The sequence below is a fragment of the Carex rostrata genome, chromosome 1 (assembly GCF_964058835.1).
Source record: "Carex rostrata chromosome 1, lpCarRost1.2, whole genome shotgun sequence".
Taxonomy (NCBI): domain Eukaryota; kingdom Viridiplantae; phylum Streptophyta; class Magnoliopsida; order Poales; family Cyperaceae; genus Carex; species Carex rostrata.
Window position 1 is genome coordinate 17,872,717 of NC_135918.1, and position 24,514 is coordinate 17,897,230.

The 24,514-nt window shown below is 32.3% G+C and overlaps 1 protein-coding gene across 1 annotated transcript; it reads right to left on the reverse strand.

Moving 5' to 3' along the window:
• Window positions 1-10,602: 10,602 nt before the first annotated feature.
• LOC144561991 (uncharacterized) lies at window positions 10,603-14,118 on the reverse strand. Its single transcript, XM_078311110.1, has 2 exons — window positions 11,193-14,118; window positions 10,603-11,090 (listed from the first exon to the last, which is right to left on the reverse strand). The coding sequence occupies exons 1-2, from the start codon at window positions 14,026-14,028 to the stop codon at window positions 10,810-10,812; spliced, it is 3,117 nt and encodes a 1,038-aa protein (XP_078167236.1). The 5' UTR covers window positions 14,029-14,118; the 3' UTR covers window positions 10,603-10,809.
• Between the last annotated feature and the right edge of the window lie 10,396 nt (window positions 14,119-24,514).

Consider the following 24,514-nt stretch of genomic DNA (forward strand, 5'->3'; position numbering starts at 1 on the left):
AGCACTTATTGAAAGTGTATATATAAACAAAACATAAAATAAAATAAAAATGTAGTAATATATAGAACCACCATTTGCAAAGTCTGAAGTTTGTTAGGTCATACCATCAGTATGTATCAAAACATCCAAAACTCATGAAGGGTCAAACCATGAAAAATACTATGTATCTTTGTAGGCTTAGGATTTTGACAGTTTGAACACACTTCATTTCACCACTTTCTAGAATTGTTTTTAAAACATTTGAGCCGTATTAATTAGACTTAATTTAACGAGTCGCGAGGTAGTTTATTAAGCAAGAGCAAGGAAAGGGATATATGGGCTGGGCTCCATGGGATTTTCATTATTGGGCTTTCAAAAACGATTAATTATTTAATGACGAAAAGGGAAAGGGAAATATATAGATTGGTACAGAAACTGGTAGCAGAATGTGTAATATTATTGGTATTGTAACTAATGTTAAGAATGATAATGTCATATGTAAATATTTATTATAAGTTACAAAAACTTGTTAACTTGTTTGTTTTAAAGGAATATACTAAATTATTTTTTTAGTTTTGTTGATTTGTATTAACTAGCTAGTCTGATTCTTTATAGGATACAAATATAATAAATGCACGATCGAGACAGCAGAGAGATCCAGAAATTGTGCTACCGTGTTTCAATTAATACTAGTATCGTTTCTGTGTGTTGTAACAGGGACATATTATAAGTAAATATAAATAAAAATATTTTCATACAAAATGACATATTCATAAAAGAAAAATAGAACAATAAAAAAAATAATTATTCAACAATATACATATATGAATGATATTAAAATAGATTGGTTATAAATTCAAATAATAAATAAAAAGTCAATTAGTATAATACGAGAGAAGAGATATTTAAACTAATCATATGTCTTATGACAACAATATTCAATTAAGAACCTACTAACTATATATATATATGTCGGCATATAATTGATTAAATGTTGGAAAAACTGAGCTTGTCGTCAAAGATGGGGGAGAATAGCCTCGGGTGACCCTCACACTCTCCTGAGTTCTGACAGTTTCGTCTCCCCATAGTTCTTCTGCCAGAATCTAATTTTACACCACAGAACAGTAAAGGGCTCACCTATTGGCGATCTATGACAATAGAAAAAATATAAATGTCAGATTTTTACATTCTCAACTGATTCTTTGTAAAATTAATGTGATGTGATAACTGATTGGATCAAGAGAGACAAGACAAAAACCTTATGCTTTGGCCACAGATGACATCCGTGCATATAACTATTCAATAATTAAGTAATATTCTATTAATTAGTTTTCTCCAAAATCTCAATTTTTTTTCCCCATGAACTACTACAATATATATTTGTAGACAACCAATAAATTATATATCAATATTTCAACAGAAAGACTTGATCATTTATTAAGTTAGCAATAAACCTAAAGAACTTATTATGAGTCTATATATAAACAAAAAATAAAATATGACAAATGTATTAATAATAGAACCGCCATTTGTAAAGTGTGAAGTTTGTTAAGTCATACCATCAATACATATCAAAACATCTAAAACTTATGAAGGGTCAAACCATGAAGAATACTGTTGGAGAGAGAGATTAAATGCATTGTATCAAGGATACATTAATGTAAATGTTTGTATCAAGGATACAGTATTTTTAAATTAAATGATAGCAAGTCTCTCTAAATAATTGTAAAGTGTTACATTAGTGTTATTTTTAATTTGAAGGGTTCTAATTTCATAATGTTAGTTAAAGGAAAATGAATATTGATAGTGAATATTAATAGTGATTTTTTTTTTTAACTCTGGAAAAAATTATGGGCGTGTCCCTTATTGTTGTACATATCACAACCAATATATATAGACACACATATATATTTAGTGTAATTGTTAGATTGTGCATTTTTATTTTTTAGTTTGGCTGTTCATAGTTGGACTTGTGTATGTGACTTGAGAAAATGTACAACTCATTGGCAGTTTTTAAAACCCAATTGTATAATTAAATGTTTGTATCTCTAAATAAAATAGGGAGACTGTAATTTGTAATTTGAAGGTTCTAATTTCATATTGTAAGTTACAGGATTTGAAAGTTTGTTACAATTTTGACATTTTTCTTCTTTTCTGTAATCGTGTTGACATTTTATTTGCCCCTGATTGATTATATATGTAGCAAATTATACAAGATATCTTGGTCATTGTGGCCTTAAATTGAATTTATTTATTCATTCATGAATCAATTTGACATATTTATGATCATCGCATAATCAATCAGGGATTATTTATAGTTTCAAAATATATAAATAAATCGTAAAAGTAATTAGTTTTTTGTGAAAATATTTTTGTTTCTTTTTTTTTAGTATTATAATTACAAACGAAAAAAAAACTTAGTTGGATTGCTCCAATAATTACAAATACAATTAAAACATAATTACAAATGCAATAAAGAAATTAACCTCGTTGAATTGCTCCAAACATGGTTGCATTGCTTCAAATTAATTTTTTGCAATTTCTTAAATTTCATTCAACAAACGAAATATGATAATTAAAAAAAAACAAATAATTACAAAGACAATCATCTCAATTAAGCCTCATTGCGTCTCTGTTCTCTGTTGGTGGCTCCTTCCTTTCATTCTCTTAGCTGTGCCTCCGTCGTTCGTCGGTGGCCCCCTAGCTAAGGTCGTTTCCTTCCTGATCCCTCTTGAGCTCCTCATTGTGTCTAATTGATTGGAGGTGATGTGATTGACTGATTGATTGAACGACAAGAAAAAAAACCTGTTAATTGCCACCCACAAACGACATTCATTTACATTTAGAAACCTGTTTCTACGTACGTGCATAGACTTGTTGAATTAAGTAATGGACCATGTTAGTTAGTTTCCTCCAAAACCTCATTTTTTTTTTTTTTTGATAAAAACAACCAGTAAATTAATTATATATCAATCTTTCAACAAAAGGACTTCATTATTTATGGAGTTATTTTTATATTGTGAGTGTATATTTAAACAAAACATAAAATACGAAAAATGTAAGGATGTGTTGTTCTGGCGCGACATCTGAAATTATTAAAATTGATCGAGTAAAATGCTCTAAATGCTCTCAGCGCGACACTTCAGCAGGATGTGTTGTTCTGGCGCCTGACGTGTCACCACGAGGTCTTTAATTAAATGTTCTCCGATTCCCCTCAAAAAAAAAAAAAAAACTAAATGTTCTCCGATGGCTTTGAAAGCGCTTTCATTTAAACTCCTGCGCCAAGTTGCAGATTGATTATTTCTGCCCGAGCTCTCTGACCTTCCTGCCCGCTAACTCATCTCCTTCTCCTCTCTTCTGAGCTCCAACGGTCGTCCCCAAAGCAATCACATTTCATTGCATTATCAATAGCCGATACCAATACCAATCGAATCCCCAGTGTAAGGTGATTATAGCTGTGATCAGATCATGGCCGGCCATGGCCGGAAGAGGTAGACTAACATTGAACCCTAATCGGGTGCTCAACCCTCAGTCTGAGGTCCATCAAGAAACACGAGTTTTGGAAAGATCCGATATAGTTGTGGTGGTGCATTGCCTTGAGATCAATTCCTCATCTCCGACGGACAAGTACACACATGCACTTCAAGATGTTGAAGTTGACAACCCAGCACTATTGAAGTTGATACTATCAAATGAAACTATTTCCTCAATAGATAATTTGTCAATAACCTCCCAAGGAGATTCCATAGATGATGAGATTTTTCAGTCTCTTAGCTCTCTCAAACAAATGTCCTTTTATGAATGTAATATTCTCCATCTGCCGAAGAGCTTGAAGAATTTTGCATCTGTCCAGTACATGAAACTAAATAAATGTCCAAATCTATCTGAATTGGAAGATCTACCCCAGAATAGGTGGTACTTACCAGGTTCGATTTTATGAAGAAAGCACCATTGTGACATTTCCAACACAAGGTAATCTAATTTTGGGACCCTCCAATAAAGCACTTCAATTTTTAAATTTATTTCTTCTATTTATTGATGGATATATGCATCATTTTGATCATAGAGGGATCTAAACAAATGTATTTAGACCCCTCTATCATTTTGGTTTACCAAAGCACTTAAATTCTATTCTTTAAATTCATCATTGCAAAATTGTTAGGAGTTTAAAGGGCACCAGGAATAAATTTGATAAAAAAGACCTTATTGGTACGGCCTTGGTACTTAATATTAAGGAGCATAATTGCACAGATGATATGGTTTTGTGCTAGACTGATGATATGGTTTAGCACTTATGAACAGTACTACTTACCTGACCCCTTTCCTTTTTTTCATTTTCCTTTTTTCTTTGATTTTTGGCTTGTTATAGCATACTTCCATTGCATCTGCTCTGAACTTGCAAGTTGCAACTTCTATCCAGTAAACCTATTCTTCATTTATTTTTTGTGCCCAAGCATGGATTTCACTCACTGATTCTGCTACATTTTTCTGCAAAAATAAGTACAAGAACAAAATTAAGGTTGTCATTTCAATTGAAATATTTAATTTACAGAAAATCCTGTATTCCAACAGTCAACAATTCATAGCAAGAACTTCAATACATTTTTATTCATTTTTGAACTGCTTCAGTTTACATATTCCAATATATCTATTTTCACAGATACATCCACGTCAGTGTTGTAAAAAACGGTATTAGCGGCCGATTAAACGGTCGTTTAATCATTTACAGCAGCCAAAGCATTACGAATACACTTAAAGGATGCATGTTTGCGGATGAAAATGATTAATCAGACATTTTACTGTTTAATCATCCATTTATTTCCGTTTATTTCTATTTATTCTAATTTATTCTAGTGAATATTTATTATCATATTGATTTTTCTTTTCTGTAATAGTGTGTGATAATAAGTTTTATAAATTATATATTGTAGTTTTATTTGTGCTTTGACATACATCCAATATTTTTTTATATATATTTTTTTCTTCTCACTTACTTTGAAATTGATTAATTGCTCTATTATTTATATACTAGATATTTTCTTACTTACTGATATATTTTTTTCAATTAGTAAAAAATGTTCATTTATGAAACTAAGTTGTTATTATAAACTAAATTTAGTGATTTTATGTTGGAATTAATGTTTTATTTCTTTCAAATAATATGTTACTTGAATTTATTCTTTATTAAATAAATGTGTTACTCACATATGCAAAGTGCTTATGCGTTAAGAAAAAAAAAAGTAGTGTCATGTTATAATAATAGAACTATGTTAAATTAAGTTTATCTGATAAGTTTAATGAGTTAAATAAAATATTTTTAATAAATTATGATATATATATATACATAAATTTAATAAAAATGTTAAATTATCCGCATACTGATTAATCCTTTGGCGGTACCCCATCCATCCAATGACCGCATACCGTTATTTATAACACTGATCCATATATGTAAATTTTGGTGTGCAACCACATTTTAATATAGCGATCAAATCTAACGATTTGGATCTACTCTTTGGCTCTATTTCTCTTGCAGAAGAAAGGATTCATGTTTAAGCTGGATTCGTTTGCTCACTTTCTTTAGTTTCTTATTTTGAATTTCCAACCGAAGGTAAGCTAACTTTGAGACCCCATAATAAAACACTTCTATTTATAAATTTATTTCCATCCAGTTCTTCAATTTATTTTTGTTCATGTGGATTTCAGTCACAAATTCTGCTACATTTTCTCTTGAAAAATAAATGTATAAGAGTTGTCCTTTCAAACAGAAATTATTTAATTTAAAGAAAATCTTGTATTCCAACCATGAGCATTTAATTATGAGCAAAAACTTCAAAACTTTTTATTCATTTTTAAACAGCTGCCTTACATATTTCAATAAATCTATTTTTCACAGACACGTCCATGTCTCGATTTAAAGCATGAAATTATTTTTACTTATTTTTTGTTAGTAATTAATGTTGATATTGTGATATTTATATATTATCAATCTCAGTCATATTATTTTTTTGCTCTGCCGATGTTATAAGATGGTAATCATTTTGCTCAACTATGTTTCTCTTGCAGAAGAAAGGAATCGTTTTTAGGCTGGACTCATTTGCTCACTCTCTTTAGTTTCTTGTCTGATGTCTCTTCATATGACCCCACCTTCTCCAATTCTGCAGCTCTTCACACCACAAAATATAAATAAAATAAAACCGCAACAAAAAAACTTAAAAACCAAAATAACAACAAAAAAACCAAAAAATGAAACTTCTTTGATTATCTATTAGAAGTAATTTGTTGTTTTAAACTTCTTGAGTCTCCAAAACAATTATTTTATGGGACATTGTATAATTTTGTGTAACTGTTGAACTTATTTGATGCTTTTAATATTCTAGGAAAACTATATAAGAAAACAAAAAAAAAAGAAAAAAAAAAGAAAAAGAGAGAAACGAAAAAACTGAAAAAAAAATTGTACAATAATTTCAGTCCGAGTGATAATTTTGTGTGTTGTATGTTTAAGAATTGGTCTTTTTCATGTGTTTTGCACTTATACTTGTCACTTTATATGGTGTGTATTTTATATGGTGTGTAATTATGTGGACATTAATTTGTATGACAAGATTGCTTGTTGATTTATATCAATTCTGGGTTGATATATGAGAAGGGATCGAATGACACCCTTGTTTGGCGACATCGGATGACACCGTACATTTTCAAAGTCCAAACAGTCGATCCAAACCATTCAACTTGATGGATATGTTAAAATGTGCTTGCAGATACAATTTTATATTTTTCTGAATTTTTTTATTATTTATTAAGATGGGTACAAAAATTTAACGGTCTAAATATAGCGATTTTGTTAAATACTTAATAAATAGTAAACAAATTCCAAAAAATATAAAATTTGATCTGCAAGTACATTTTAACATATCTATCAAGTTGAACGGTTTGGATCGACCGCTTGGACTTTAAAAACTTTAAAAATGCACGATGTTATCCGATGTCATCAAAAAAGGGTGTCATCCGATCCCTCCTCTTGATATATAGTGTTATTGTTTCTGGTTGTAATAGATTCTGCTGAAGAGTTTTATACGGTGTGTATATATTATCATTGTAATTTTGCCCTATATTTTTTTTCTTTTTTGAAGCACGTTATTAATAAAGATCTATGACGTTATTTGCCTAACTGAACCATTTTTAAAGGAATGATTATTTTTTTAGAAAGTTCTATTTTACTCTTGCTATTTAGGAGTAGTTAAAATTTGTTTGCTTTAAGCTATCCTTGTAAGAAATGTGGTATTTTCACTATTTTTCCTGGAAAATTAAAGAGAAAAAAGAACGTGATATTGTTTAGGATTTTTGCTTGATTTGTAGCATAATGGAGACACAGGAACCATTTATCTTCAATCTCCAAAGAAATGATTACAGAATTTGATGCAAACAGAAATATGATTATATACGAAAGATCATTTTTAGGCTCTCTCTTCAGCCCTATGTCTCTTATCCCTGGGAGGTGTATTTGCAGTGGTATTGGCATGTTGGCGAAGGTTCTTCAAATGAAAAACAGAAAAAGGTAGAAAAAAACAGGAGAGAGATGATTGACTACTATTGTTTGGTTATTTTCACAACAACATAGTATAATTAGTTTTATGTCATACAAATTAATTGCATATAATCATATCTAGCATTTTTCTATTTTGCTCACTACAAAATTAGTCCAAATAAATAATTCCTGCTGCTTTGATCCAAGTAGGAATTATTGACTGTTTAATCTTAGAAATAAGCAGGCCCGAGCCAAATAGGCCCAATAATGAGCGATGGAACTCTCTCTAATGACAGTAGACAACGGCCCAAATTACATATTGTTCCTAGTGGATAAATATTTCTTTTCTTTCTGGGTTACAAATGCACATGGGCCCAAATTACATATTGCTATTTTTCATGATTATTGCGTGTTGTTCTTATGTTTGTTTATAGGATTATAGTTAGGTACTTATTATGGATTAGAAAATTGCATGCTATGAATGCTTGAAATTAATGTTTTAGGACATGATCATATTATTCGTAAGCTAGTGCATGATATTAAATGAACTGTTAGCATGATATGTATGCATAACTATTTTTTTATAGATGCATGACCTGAATACATAACTTTGCATGTGAGACATGATTATATGTATATATATTTTCTTTTTTTTTAAAGCTTTGCATAGGCTACAAAGTAGTGAGTGGGGCTCAAACTCTCGACCTTTGGGTATCCAACAGTTCTAGAAATTTTTCTAGCCAACTGTGGTACCGCCCCATTCTCAGCATGATTATATTTCCTGAAGTTAATAATGATTAGTAATATGATATTGTTTCTAAATGAACTTTGCTAATGAACTAAAGCTGACGATCATGTAGGTGTCATATTCAAGGTATTCGGGAAAATCACGTAATTTTAATTATGTATGTGCTGAACTTGTAGCATAGAACAAAAATTACATAGGCGTCATTTTCGTGGTAGTGCATGACTATGTTATGTATATGTTGAATTTGTAGTGCGTAACTTTAGTCATGTAGACGCTATATTCGAAGAAAGTGCATAATTTCAAGTTATGTACTACCAAGAATATAACGTCTACATAATTTCAAGTTATGGTCGTAACATAAATTATGTACGTGTCGTATTCATGATAGTACATGATCGGAGTCTTGTATATACTTGATTGAACCTCATACCTAAAACGTGACAGTTACGTAGGCACTGAACTTGTAGCACATGTCCGGTGTCATCCAAGCTTTGAACTTTGAATGTCATTGAGGTTATATATGAAGGTTTCTGTGTTGATAATAATAAGCGGTGCTGGTTTTTTTTTTCTCCATTTATTTGTTTTTTTTTAAATAAAAAAAAATGTGCGACGTACAAATTAATTATGGCACAAATGACTAATTTAGTCAATTATGTTGCTTTAAAAAATGTGATCTAATACAGGTTTATTTAGTACATCGCTAAATGTGTAACTAATATATTAATTAAGGCCGTTGGCAAGTTTTGTAACTAATATATTAATTAAGGCCGGAACGAAACGATATGGAGCGATTTGGGGAAATATGTTTTCGGGGAGAGATAGAAGGGGAGGTGAATAAAATTTCTTCTCTTCTTAATTTTTTATTAGTAAAAAAATAAGTTTGTAGGACAAAATTTGAAGATTTAATTAATTAATCCTTCTTAAAAGAAGAGATTCGAGGGATAAAAATAATGAAGCGTATGGGCTCCAAATTAGGCGGGTAGTCAATTCCCTCCTACCGGCTATAATTGGAGTTACACATAATTATTATCTTCTGTAGCTAGCATGCATGCTGTGGCCAAGAATGTGATTTAACTTGACAGTTTGGACCCAAGCAATTTTATTTTTTTAACAATGCAACCTCTTAATCTTCAACGGTACGACTTCCGTATTTTTGGCAAAAGTCTTGTTTTGTAGTCAAAAAATAGAAAAAAAATTGATAAAAAAAATTTGTAAAAAAAATTATGTTAATTAAAACAATATTACACTCACATAATCCACTAATTATATAATGTATTACAAATATTACAAATATAATACACTTTTATTGTCAGAAGCTATGCCGAATAGAACACACTTTTACAAATATAACACACTTCTATAAATATACATATACATATGATTTAATATCGAATTATTCGAATAGAATAAAAATAACAATAAATAAATAAATAGATCCGTTGTTGAAGTGCTACATGACAATTTAGAATTTAGGCAGTATATTAACCAATCAAATACCAGCCGTACAAATCTCAAAGTCATAAAGAAGAAATGAAATTAACCAAATTTAATTGAAGGGTTCGGGTCCACACTCAAATATATTGATTTCTTTCAAAATTCTTTCTTATTCCGACAAATCATAGCTAGCACGAATCTCAAAGCTGTGCTTTGAATTCATGTGGTGAATTAACTCAATTGAATGGAATTTTCTGGTCCATCACATTCCTCTCCATTCCCTCTTCTCTTTTGTTCCACTGACAGCAGACCCCACAGCCCATTTCTCTTCCTTTCTTCTCTTTTCCTCTTCCCGTTCCATCTCTTTCTCCTTTCCACGCAGAGGAGCCGACCTCGCTTTCTCTGTTTCTCTTCCGCTGACTAGCACACCCACCGATCCCTCTTGTGCTCTCCATTACTCCTTCCTGGAGAAGAGAGGAGAAGGGATTTTTCCCTCTTCTTTTTGCTTCGACGAGAAGCCATGTCCCGCTCTCTCCTCTTCTCTTCTCCTCAGCACAACTCAGCCTACGAGAATCGGACAAAACTTGCACAGGTTAGTGAGAATCGGACAAAACTCGGCTGACTCGGCACTGTTCATTTTTTCTGAGAAGCTCGCATAGGCACAAGAATCGGGTAAAACTCGGTCCGGTCCGGTTCAACTTGGAATCAGCCGATTTCCGGAACCATAAATACAAGGTGATGAAACAATGAGGGTTCTGGTATACTATTAGCGCACAAAAGCAATATTGCGGTATTAGCCAATTTTTTTAATACAAGGTGACCAGTTATTAAGGAGATGACACTAAATGTATCACAAGACAAGCTACTTCTAGAAGAGAGATTGTGAATAATAATGCTAATTTCACGAAACATAGATATTACAATAATATTATGACAAGATGAATATTTACCACACTCTTACAAAGAATACGTGAGTATTAATAAAGTATAAAGACTTTCAAATACAAAATATGAATAAAAAGCATCGTGCTCTAAAACTGAATTCTAACTGCCAACAGCATGCTAATCTTTAAACATAGAAGCTACTATAAGAAATTACGAAGCAGTTGGCTATTCACTTCTAGATACTCTTCACCACTTCTTGCATTGTTGGACGAAGTGACGGGTTCTTATTCAGACACTCATATGCAACTTGAATAATTTTGAGAATTTCATTGATGTCTTGTTCCGTTGGTGGTTCAATGCGTTGGTCAATGATATCTTGGAGTATGATTTCTTCTTTATCGGAAGCGGATAGATTGATCATATCACCAGGGTGCTTTCCCATAAGCAATTCCAACATTATTACTCCGAAGCTATATACGTCACATTTTTCAGTCATTCTCATGGTATAGGCAAGTTCTGCATAAACAAAAAAAAACTCAAATTGCAATTATTTCCACTTCAATTTTTATACAAGTGATGGAAATTAAAATACGATAATAGCGCGTATATATACAGAACCTGGTGCTATGTAACCGCAGGTTCCAGCAAGCATACTCCAATTAGAAGACTCCGGCTTGAGAAATTTAGCAGTACCAAAATCTGAGATACTTGCTGTAAACTCAGACTCAAGCAAGATGTTTCTGGAAGTTACATCCCGATGTACTATTGGTGGATAACAATCATGATGCAAATGTGAGAGAGCACATGCAACATCTCTCAATATAACCTTTCTCTTTGCCCAATCCAGCTCTATTGCTTCCTCATTATTGAGAATATTATGTAAATCCCTCTTCTCATAATACTTGTATACAAGAAATTTATTTTGAGGTGAGGAACAATAACCAAATAATTTAGCAATGTTGCGGTGTCGAATGTGGGTTATAGTTTGAATTTCTCTGTGGAATGCTTCAACATCTAGTGAGGTTTCTCCGCCTGCTAACATGATTTTCTTTACGGCAACTGTGAGGTTGTCTGACCCTAAAACTGCTTTGTAAACTCTTGCATGGCCTCCACTACCAATGCAGTATTTCTCATCGAAATTCTCTGTGGCCCTTATAATCTCCTCATATGCATCTCTTCCATCAAAATCCCACACGGAAAAAATGTCTCCTTTACTACAATCTCTAATGTGCCCCAATTTTGCTTTTCTTTTTTTAGTGTAATGGAGGTAAAAAAGCCAGAGTATAAAAAAGGTTACTAATGCACCTCCGCAAGTTAGAGTTGCAATCAACTTAACCATTCGTAGTCTAGTTGTGCCATTCTTATGTTTAACAAATTCATCACATGAGGGCAAACCTTGAACAGTGCCACAAAGATTTGTGTTGTGTATAAACCATTGTTTTGGGGCTTTTTGAAAAAGCTTTATATCAGGCACCGGACCCTCTAAATGATTGTATGACAAATCCATGGTTGACAAGCTTAACATTTGGCCCAATGAAGATGGAATCAGACCGGTTAGTTTGTTGTGAGATAGATTAAGATTTTCTAACATTATTAAGTGCGCTAGTGTTATTGGTATTTGCCCGATTAAAGAATTTCTGCTTAAATCCAGGAAGTACAGTAAGTGTACTAAGTTTCCAAAATGAGATGGAATTCTTCCACTTAACCTATTGTTACTGAGGTTTAGTGATAGAATATTAACACAGTCGCCTAGTTCTTCTGGCACACTTGTCAGGCTATTTGATGATATATCAAGATTCATTAAAGCAGATAACATTCCCAACTCTTTTGGTACATTTCCTATTAAATCGTTTTGACTTAAATCGAGTTCAATCAATCTTTTTAATCTGCCAAGTTCTACCGGCATAACCCCCGATAGGGAATTTGATGAGAGATGAACAACGTTCATCTCACTTAGGTTTCCAAGAGCGGAAGGAATTTCTCCAATCAGAAAGTTTCCTGATAGTTCTAATTTTGTCAAATGTCTAAGTTTACCAATTTCACGAGGAATTGGTCCGGAGAGATTATTATCCGAAAGACCTAGATAGACAAGATTGGTTAAGTTTTCTAAATTAGTAGGTATATCTCCAATCAGAAAGTTTCCTACAAGCTGTAAATCAGTCAAAAGTCCAAGTTGTCCAATTTCATGCGGGATCGATCCGGAAAGATCATTTCCCCAAAGATACAGCTTGTGCATTTTGGTTAAGTTTTTTAAATTAGTAGGTATATTTCCACTTAATGAGTTTTGTGACAGGGTTAAGATGCTCAAATTACATAGTTTTCCTATAGCGTAAGGAATTTCTCCACTCAAAAAGTTAGCATCTAGATTCAGCTCTGTCAAATGTGTAAGTTTGCCAATTTCAGTAGGGATTGATCCAGAGAGATTATTATAATGAAGATGCAGAAAAATAAGATTGGTTAAGTTTCCTAAATTAATAGGTATTTCTCCACTCAAAAAGTTTCCTGATAGATCTAAATCTATCAAAAGTTTAAATTTACCAATTTCAAGAGGGATCTGTCCAGAGAGATTGTTTCGCTGAAGATACAATAAATTAACAAGATTGGTTAAGTTTCCCAAATTAGTAGGTATTTCTCCACTCAAAAAGTTAAATGATAGATCTAAATTTGTCAAAAGTTTAAGTTTACCAATTTCAGGAAGGATCGGTCCGCAGAGATTGTTATGCCAAAGATCCAAATTAACTAGATTGGTCAAGTTTTCCAAACTTGTTGGTATTTCTCCACTCAAAAAGTTTCTTGATAGACATAGATCTGTCAAAAGTTTAAGTTTACCAATTTCAGGTGGGATTTGTCCGGAGAGATTATTACCCTGAAGAGACAAAAAATTTATTTTTGTCAAGTTTCCCAAATTAGTAGGTATTTCACCACTCAAAAAGTTTTTAGATAGTGCTAAATCTGTCAAAAGTTTAAGTTGACCAATTTCAGAAGGAATCTGTCCGGAGAGATTATTATCCCAAAGAGACAAAACTTTTATTTTTGTCATGTTCCCAATGCTAGACGGGATCAAACTGCTAAAAACATTATCACTGAGAGAAAGATGTGTGAGTTTTGAGAAGAGACAAATTGATGGAGGAATTACGCCACTCAGTTTATTATGACTGAGATTAAAAATTCTAATGGATGGAAGAGCAGAGAAATTGAGAGCATCTAATTTTCCAACTAGACCCTTTTGGAAAAGAGAAATTTTAGTGATGACTTGCCTTCTTTTGTTAGCATTGTGGCAAGTGATTCCAGTCCAATCGCACGGGTGGACATGCAGATTCCAATTTGAGAGCGACTGTTGGGACGTCTGGAGAGTGGATTTCCAATGGAGGAGAGCTTGTGCTTGAGATGTGAGATCAGAAGATTGAACTAGAGGAAGTAGAAAGAGTGTAAAGAACAAAAGAATGCTCTTCATTGCTGAAATGCTAAAAGCTCAACTTAAGCTTGTAGTTTGTTATCAAGGCATGCATCAGAGCTGGCCCTCTTATAAACTCAGTGGTGAGACACGATACGGCAGTTTACAGGATTAATCAGCGGACAATTGAATATATAGCAACTATATGTGGACAGATTGGTGAAAGACTTGTCTAATTAGAATGCAATAATTAAACTGATGTATTTATTGCCATCTTGAATAATCAGCGGGATGCAACAATCAAGAGTGAATTATTGGAAGGAAAATATTTATTGCCATTTTGAATAATCAACGCGATATTGCAATAACTAAGATTTATTATCCTTCTTTATTTATTTTATATAGTTATGATTATGTATAAGAAGAATCATATATTAAATTTATCTAGACAAAGAAATAACTTAGCAGCGATAAATATTGAATTATAAATAACAGATAGATATAAATATGTGAAGTTACAAATTAAAGCCTAAGTTGCAAAAGGCACTATCAAAATCTATGAACTAAAAGATTAAACTAAGTCATGGTTAATGCTAAATTAAAATTGACTTTGTAAATTTGAATATTTTTTGACCTTATTTCAAATTTATGTCAAGATTAATTTTCAGATTGCTTGTTTCTTGAGATTTCATTTCATAACAAATACTAAATGTAGATACATTAATGACTTAACTTTAATCAAATTAGTTTAACTGGTAAAAAAATTCACTCTCATGACAAATAAGGAAACATAATTATATCGCTAAATTGGAGAGGGAGAAATAAGGAAACAAATTATATTGCTAAATTTTAGATTTATTTAATTCTAATTGTAACAAATAGTGTGATGGCATGTGTGGCGAGTATGTTTTTAGTTAAATTTAGACTTCTACACATGATTCAGATGTATTTAATCAAAAGAAGACATATTATGTAATTGGAGGGCTGAGATTAAATCTGAAATTTGAACTTTCAATCGTAGCCGTTGGCGGATCGAACACCAAACGTGCTTAATAATAGAATGTGTGTGTGTATTTTTCAAATTACAATCACTCTATTAAATCACTTCACAGATTGGTAGCACAAAGTTGTTTGTTGCTCTTTCAATGAAAGGACCTGCTATCAGCATCATAGGCCTTCATTCACGCTAGCTACTCGGCCAGCAGGAGATAATAACATATAACAACATAAATTAATACCTAATTTCATTGAACCTCTATGTGCTCGCTAGCAAGTATAATATAGATAAAACTGATATTTTGGTTTATTTAACTTTCTTTTTCAACTATTAATTAAAGCCCAAGAAAAATATACATATATAGGAAACCTAACTATACACTTCAATTTTTCAAAAGAATTAATAAAAAATAAAGTACCAAGAGAACATGAAATAAACTAACAAAGGTAATTGATTATCTTAAAGAAATATTTTGTTTTATGTTGAAATTATATGATTTGAAAGTAATTAGATAAATGAAATTAGAGGAATATATAAGAATTCATAAGAGAATATTAGTTTTGTTCATACAATAAGAAAATATATATGGATTTGTTTATGTTTTAGAAATTAATAAATTCAATTTATAGGAAAGAAATTTATTTTTCTTTTTCTTAGAAAAATAGATGGAACCGCATCAATAGTACGGTTCTAGTCGGTGCAAGTTTTTGGATCATAGATTTGTCTGAAAATTGTTGAACAAGTAGCAAGATAGAAGGCCTGTGATGCTGATCATAGCGGGCCCTTGCTTTAAATCGACAACACAATTTTTTGCCACTTCATCAGTGGGAAGATTTAACAGAACAGTTATGGCTTCATGCAACGTATGAAACTTCGAACCATATATGCAGCACTATTCCGATTCTATAGTTTGTGTGTTGCATGAAGCAAAAACTGCTATGTTAAAATCTTTACCTCAAAATAGTAAAACACTGATATAGAGCGATTGTAATTGATAAGTAGATCAAGAAACAACGAAAAGAATCATGCTCCTATAAGGCACACAAAAAATGTGTGTAGAAGAATAATTGAATATGTAACATAAGTAATGTGTCCACAATAGATTGTGAAAGATAAATGAAAGGGAATGCAATAATTATCTTGTTAGAGAAGAATAGTAAGGAAACTGATTAAGGGTAATTGCAATTGAATATATAGCAACTATATGTGGACAGATTGGTGAAAGACTTGTCTAATTAGAATGCAATTATTAAACTGATGTATTTATTGCCATCTTGAATAATCAACGGATGCAATAATTAAGAGTGAATTGGAAGGAAAATATTTATTGCCATTTTGAATAATCAACGGGATGCAATAATCAAGAGTGAATTGGAAGGAAAATATGTATTGCCATTTTGAATAATCAACGGGATGCAATAATCAAGAGTGAATTGGAAGGAAAATATTTATTGCCATTTTGAATAATCAACGGGATGCAATAATCAAGAGTGAATATTGGAAGGAAAATATTTATTGCCATTTTGAATAATCAATGAGATGCAAAAATTATTATATATACTTGCCAGTTTACACAAAAATTATGTACAAGTGTTTCATAAAAATCATAATATCTATTTTAACAAAGCTCGTATTACCTATTCAGTTATATTAGAAATGAAAAATAAATGAATTCTGCAAATTGAGATTTAATTGGTTACGTCTAGCAGAATTCTTAGAACGGAACAGTCAAATCAAATGAATTTTGTTTACCCTCTAGTAAGGAAACCGATTAAGGGTAATTGCAATTAATTGCGACTATATGTGGACAGATTGATGAAAGGATTGACTAATTGGAATGCAATAATTAAACTGATATATTTATTGCCATCTTGAATAATCAGCGGGATGCAACAATCAAGAGTGAATTATTGGAAGAAAAATATTTATTGCCATTTTGAATAATCAACGCGATATTGCAATAACTAAGATTTATTATCCTTCTTTATTTATTTTATATAGTTATGATTATGTATAAGAAGAATCATATATTAAATTTATCTAGACAAAGAAATAACTTAGCAGCGATAAATATTGAATTATAAATAACAGATAGATATAAATATGTGAAGTTACAAATTAAAGCCTAAGTTGCAAAATGCACTATCAAAATCTATGAACTAAAATATTAAACTAAGTCATGGTTAATGCTAAATTAAAATTGACTTTGTAAATTTGAATATTTTTTGACCTTATTTCAAATTTATGTCAAGATTAATTTTCAGATTGCTTGTTTCTTGTGATTTCATTTCATAACAAATACTAAATACAGATATATTAATGACTTAACTTTAATCAAATTAGTTTAACTGGTAAAAAAATTCACTCTCATGACAAATAAGGAATAAATGAAATAAGGAAATATAATTATATTGCTAAATTGGAGAGGGAGAAATAAGGAAACAAATTATATTGCTAAATTTCAGATTTATTTAATTTTAATTGTAATACATAGTGTGACGGTATGTGTGGTGAGTATGTTTTTAGTTAAATTTAGACTTCTACACATGTTTTAGATGTATTTAATCAAAAGGAGACGTATTACGTAATTGGAGGGCTGAGATTAAATCTGAAATTTCAACTTTCAATCGTAGCCATTGGCAGATCGGACACCCAACATGCTTAATAATAGAATGGAGATACTTTAGATAATAAAATCAGTGTTGAAGTTTTTATGGTCCCCCCATGGTAGTCATGTAATTTAATGCGGAGATAAATGCAGGGATCGGAATGCGGGGATAATTATCAAGATCCTTTAAATATATAAACTAAAAGATATTGCTTAATGACGTGCTTCCTTTTAAAATCTCTTACAATGAACCATTCACCTAATTTTAATTTATACATCATTTTCAATAGCATCCAGAAAACGAGAGCTTTGCCCCCAATAAGATGATAAATAAATAATGGAGGCAGCTACAGAACAAGTGAAGGTATAGTACTATTATTAAAACAAATTTTATTTCTAACCAATCAAATTGATCATAAAATGGCAGCTCTAATTAACTCTAAAAGCAAATATTCTCTAGTATGTATATCTTTATTAATGGACCACAAATCTAAAATAGAATTGCAATTAAACTGAAACCATTGTGAGCTGTTATCCAAAGCCATATGGAAGAAATAAAAGGGCAAGTGACAAAAAAACCGGTTATTAAATATCTAATTCAGCTGATTACAACAAATCAAATACATTAAGAAAGAAAGGTATAATTGATACATTTTCAAATTTTCAGATTTTGCTAGATATTCTCTGATCATTTATTTTCAACAGGAAACAAAAATATAATTAGTAATAGTTTATCTAGATATACATGCATTTATATTATATATATTACATAATATATGCATGGGTATATATACTTAATATGAGGAGGGATCCACTTACATCTATTTTTATGATACCAGATTATATCCTACATTTTCAAAGTTCAAACAGTCGATCTAACTCATTCAACATAATGGATATATTAAAATGTGCTTGTAGATCAATTTTTTTTTTTTTTGATATTTTTACTATTTATTAAGATGGGTACAAAAATTCAATGGTCTAAAATAACGATTTTGTAAAATTCTTAATAAATAGTAAAAAAATTCAAAAAATATAAAATTTGAGTTGCAAGCACATTTTAATATATCCATCGTGTTGAATGGTTTGGATCGATTGTTTGGACTTTGAAAATTTAAAAAATGTAAAGTGTAATGAGGTGTCACTATTTTTGGTGTAAGTGGATCCATCCTCATTTTAATATTTATATAGAAAATACATTTCACTAGGCGTACACCAAGTTACCAACAAAACATATGTTGCATCACCACAAGAATCTGTTTTATGGTATTCTCATGATACTCCAATCGATAATAACAATATTTCTGGATATAATAATTTTTGTCAGTTTATGCTCGACAATATGTCATTTTTCTCCCAATTGGCATTTGCATCAGAATTCTGGGACTCTTTCTACGCAAATGGGCAGGACACAGCCACTGCGCAATATATCCTCACAGTTTGACACTTTGACCTCTGGCTTCAACACCGTAAGACCATAGACGTGGCACAGAGGAGAGGATAAGACACGACATGGGCCGCAAAGCTATGGGCACAATGACGAGAGCGCAACGGGAGGAGAATATTCAATAACAAGTCAAAGACGGTGCACATTCACTTATATACAGAAGCGTAAGACGAGTTCATGAAATTAACGTTAGGTCAGGTAGCTAACATGTAAATATTATGGTAGCTAGCTAGAAAGTGTGCTGTTAGCTACTAGGATTTGTGATGTAATATATCTTAAGTGACAGCTGTAAATACTTTTTTTTAATATATGAAAACAGTAGGGATGGCAATTGTCTCCTTAACCTAAAAACAATATTCATTTTCCTTTGGCGCATAAAACCATGGTTCTGAAACTCAAAATCGGAATTGGAATCGGGTTCTTGACTGTGGAATCGGAATCGGATGAATCAGCCGGAATCAGAAAATCAGATTGATAACTCAGATGTTTTTGGCTGAAGCTTGTTTTTTAGTCAAAATGTAGGAAAAAATTGATAAAAATAATTTGTAAAAAAACTATGTTAAGACAAAACATTACACTCAAATAATCTACTAATTTTATAATGTAATACAACATTACAAATAGAAGACACTTTTTATTGCCAAAAGCTATGTCAAGTTGGCTGAATCACCTCTGCTTATTATACACTGTACAAATTAGTAAATCACATGGTATTTTTTTTTTTTAAATTTTAGTCAAATCAGCCTTTTAACTTTACTTTAGTAAAAAATTTCAAAGTTTCAAAAACCTAGTCTAAAAAAATAAATGTACTACATATCACGGTGAGAATAAAAAGATTCCAACTTTTTTCAATTACTATTGAGTACAATCTATAATTGTAATTGAGTACAATCTATAATTGAGATAGCGACAAGTTAAAATAGTAAAATATCAAAAACTACTAAAAATAAACAGCTCCATTAAACTTTTTTCTCCAATATATGTAATTTTTTTCAACCAGAAAAATAAAAAAAATGAGGGGTTAGTCTGTAAGTTTCCTTCTTTATCCCCTTTCCCATTTACCAAATACCAACACCCCCGATGGAGAGAGATTTTTGATTTCCTCATTTCCCATTTCTTTCATCTGCCTATTTATCTTTTCATTGCCAGAGAGAATCCCGATTGATGGAGAGATACTTTTCTTTACCAACACCCCCGATTGAAATCTTTTCTTCTGCCTATTGTTTGTTCCATATACGATAGCACCCCTGTTGATGGCTGAGACTCGGTCCAGGTCAAGCCTCCATGTGCTCCAAATCACCCTACGACAGCACAACTGGCTGAGACTTGGTCTAGGTTGGTGAGAATCTATCATTTTTGCTTTGAATCGGCTCCACTCAGTCTAACTCGGCTCAACTCGGTCTAACTCGGATTGCAAAAAATCAGATAACTCGGCCGAGTCAAGCACTGTTCATCCGATTTTTGCTCAAAAACTCACATAGGCGCAAGACTCGGGTGAAACTCGGACCGGTCCCGTCCGATACCGAGTTGACTCGGTATCGGCCGATCTTCAGAACCATGTTAAAACAGATTCTTGTACAGTATCCGTACAATTCATGAGAACTAATTTTTTAAATAAATTATTACCTCGAGTTTTGTGTTCTTTTAAAATAAATTTTAAAAAAGTCTTAAAATTGGAATTTAGCTAAATAATTTGTAACTGTTATGAACATTTACAGGGCATATAACTGTTATGAATCAAGAACACGTCGTTATATAAGTAATAAAAAACTTTGCACTCTTTTTCCAAAAGAAAAAAAAAATGCCACTGGAGCATTTTAAATATTCATATTAATAAATACTTTTCATTTTTTAGGAAAAATTAAGTCAACTTCATTGGTACCTGCGTTACAAGTTACATCACCTCTCTTCTTCCAGCGAAACACCCTTTTCTAATTCTTAAGTAAAAGAAAAGAACAAAAAGAAAGAACCATTGAACTCGATCAGATCTAAGTCCTTTCCGAGAACCACACTAAAAAATTCCCACATTACCATCTCATCTCGAAGCATTCCTTTCAACTTTTATAAACTTTCCTCAAACACTATTGAAAACATGTGCCAAAATTAAGTCAACCAACTTAAAGCCCATACGAAGAGATTGACAAAAGGCCAACCATGGCTGAGGCAGCTATTCTCACCCCGTTAGGGCGGCTGGCATCCCCTTTGATCAAAATTCTTTTGGACAAAGCTCATGACTATCTCGGCACTGGCATCGATGAAAGAAAGAAGATACTTGCGGCCACAGTACTTCCTCGCCTCTCTCTGGCGATTGAGAAAGCCGAAAAGAGCCCCAACAAGGACAAGCTAGTGTACTGGCTCAGAAGGCTCAAGGGTGCATACTATGAGGCTGAGGAAGCAATTGACCTATTCGAGTATGAACTGCTTAAACAAAAGGTAAAGGATGATAGAAAAATACTAAAACAAAAGCAGAAGAGTAAGACAGGAATTCAAATTAGTTTACCATCCCAAATTGTACCCCAGAAGTTAAAAGATAGCTTCTCTATTTTCTCCCAGAAAAAAATAAAGCTAAAGGTTTGTATAGACAAACTCATAAAAATTGCAAATGAGGGCAATGAATTTCGTGATTTGTTAGAGGCCAAAGAAAATGGTAGTGGCAGTGACGCCAACAGGGAAACAATCTCAAATCGTCCCGCTAGAGTTTTTGGTCGTGAGGTAGATAAAGAAAACATAGTCAGCTTACTCATGGAAGAACCTTTAAATTCTGGACCTAGACCAAGCACTAGGCCCGCTAGAGTTTTCAGTCGTGAGGTTGATAATTAAGAAAACACAGTCAGCTTACTCATGGAAGAACCTTTAAATTCTTGACCTAGACCAAGCACTAGGCTAGGGGTGTCAATGGCACCCTTTTACCCGTTTACCCGACCCGTATCGTATCCGAAAACACGGGTAAGGGTAAGATTTTTATTCCGTTAGCTAATCGGGTACGGGTAAGGGTAATGATTTTTTTTCGTTATCTTACCCGTTTTAGTATAAGATAATTTTAAAAAAATAAAATTACATATATAAATATATATTTTTATGAAGATGATACATGATACAATAAAATTTTTGTATTTTATTAAATTTTCATAATACAAATTAGTTGTATTCATTATATTTTTTTCTTATTTTAAAAATTATTTTATCGAAAACACAAATTGAAATGTTAATGGCGTTTTTTTATCCGTTTACCCGACCCGTACCGTATTCGAAAATACGGGTAAGGGTAAAGATTTTTTTTCGTTATCATAACGGGTATGGGTATGAAAATGTCTCCACCCGACCCGTATCGTACCCGTTGACACCCCTACACTAGGCCCGCTAGAGTTTTCGGTCGTGAGGTAGATAAAAAAAATATAGTCAGCTTACTCATGGAAGAACCTTTAAATTCTGAGCCTGGACCAAGCACTAGGCCAGCTATCCCTATAATTGCCATTACAGGTCGTTCTGGTGTTGGGAAAACCATAGTTCAAAAAATCGGAATCGGATTTTTGACCGCCTAGTTAGAATCGGATAAATCGGCCGAAATCGGAAAATCGGATCGGTAAATCGGGTTTTTTTGGCAGAAACCTTGTTTTGTAGCTAAAAAGTAGGAAAAAATTGATAAAAATAATTTATAAAAAAAACTATGTTAATTAAGAATAAATAAATAGATTCGTTGATTCTTAGCTAGCTAAATTTGAAGTGCTACATGACAATTTAGAATTTAGGAAGTATATTAATCAATCAAATACCAGCCGTACAAATCTCAAAGTCTTGAAGAAGAAATGAAATTAATCAAATTTAATTGAAGGGTTCGGATCCACACTCCACACTCAAATATATATATTGATTTCTTTCAAAACCTTTCTTATTCCGTCGGATCACAGCTAGCACAGATCTCAAAGCTGTGATTTGAATTCATGTGCTGAATTAACCCAATTGAACGGAATTTTCGGGTCCATCACATTCCCCTCCATTCCCTCTCCTCTTTTGTTCCACTGACAGCGGACCCCACAGCCCATTTCTCTTCCTTTCTTCTCTTTTCGGATCTGATCGGAACCCCCTTTCCCCAATTAAAACGAGAAATAGAATTGGATTTTTCCAAAATTCTCCGATCGGATGAGCGGCAGCGACGAGAAACGAATTCTTTTGAGGCGATTTGGAGGGAATTTTTGGCTCCAACAAATTCTCGCGAAAATGGGTGAGATTCGGCGGGAGTTCATTTCGCTAGAAGTGGCGCCATTTTTATTTCCAGCAATACCCTTCGTGACTCTTCGTTTTCCGACTTCTCTTTTATATATTTCTTCCATTCACAGTTCGATCACAGCAGCTAAGAAAGAGAAAGAAGGAAAACAAATTGGAGAACCATTTGAAGAGGAAAAACGAGGAGCCAATCCTACGATTCCATTAAACTCTGGATACTTCACAACTTCAGGTTGGAACACCTCTTCTTTTCTATTATAACTTTCATTTGATTTTTGAGTTCTTTTGGTCCCGTATTGCATCTCTCTCTTCTAAGATTTTGATATTGCAATTTATTGAGCCAAATTGTGGCACACTTTTAATTTTTTGGTACTGTTAACATAGCTGTATTGTCGATTTTTAGTTCTACTTATTGGCAATCAAATTTATGCTCATTTCATTAAGAATCAGATTATTTCATATAGGTTGATAGTTAGTAATTGCTTCTTAGCCATAATATTGTTCATTTGGTTTTAGGAAAAGGATGAATGATTTTGAAGGTGATAGGACTATTTTTATAGCAGCTTTTACTGCGTACGTCGCATATTTGAATATTCTGGTTTTTATTGAGTACAATAAGAATCTGATTTTAGAAGCCAGAGCTGAGGCTAATTTTGAACGAAAAAAAGCCCGTGATCGTTTGATAAACGACTTAAACAAGCTTGAAGATTCTCGTGATGTCATACGCATGAGGCCACATGCTTTTCAAAGGTTGTGCTATATTCTTCGAGGCACTGGTCGCCTTAGAGATAATCAATACAGTTGTGTTGAGGAACAAGTGGCTAAGTTTTTGCATGTTCTATCTCATAATGTAAGGAATCGCACACTTAGGTTTTTCTTTGGACGATCACTTGGAACCATCAGTAGTCATTTCCACAATGTACTTAGAGCATTGATATCACTTGAAGATAGATTTTTAGTTCAACCAACGGATGATTGTCCAATCCCGAACGAGATTTTGATGAAAGAAGGAAAATTTTTCCCATATTTTGAGGTATGAACATTGCATTTCCCTCTTTTATACCAAATTAGCAGATTTTCTATAAATATTATCTAAGTTATGTATATATACATTTGTTTTACAGAAATGCATTGGAGCAATCGATGGAACTCACATGCGGGTTAAAATATTTGGTGATGATGTTAGGAAATATAGAAGCAGAAAGCAATTTCCCACGCAAAATATTTTAGTAGCATGTACTTTTGATCTCAAATTTACATATGTTTTAGC

Bases quoted from the DNA above. Each gene is read 5' to 3' on its own strand.
- LOC144561991 (XM_078311110.1), bottom strand. From the start codon at position 14,028: ATGAAGAGCATTCTTTTGTTCTTTACACTCTTTCTACTTCCTCTAGTT. The intron at 11,091-11,192 runs GTTCTGTATATA...TTGTTTATGCAG, and splicing joins CTGCGGTTACATAGCACCAG to AACTTGCCTATACCATGAGA.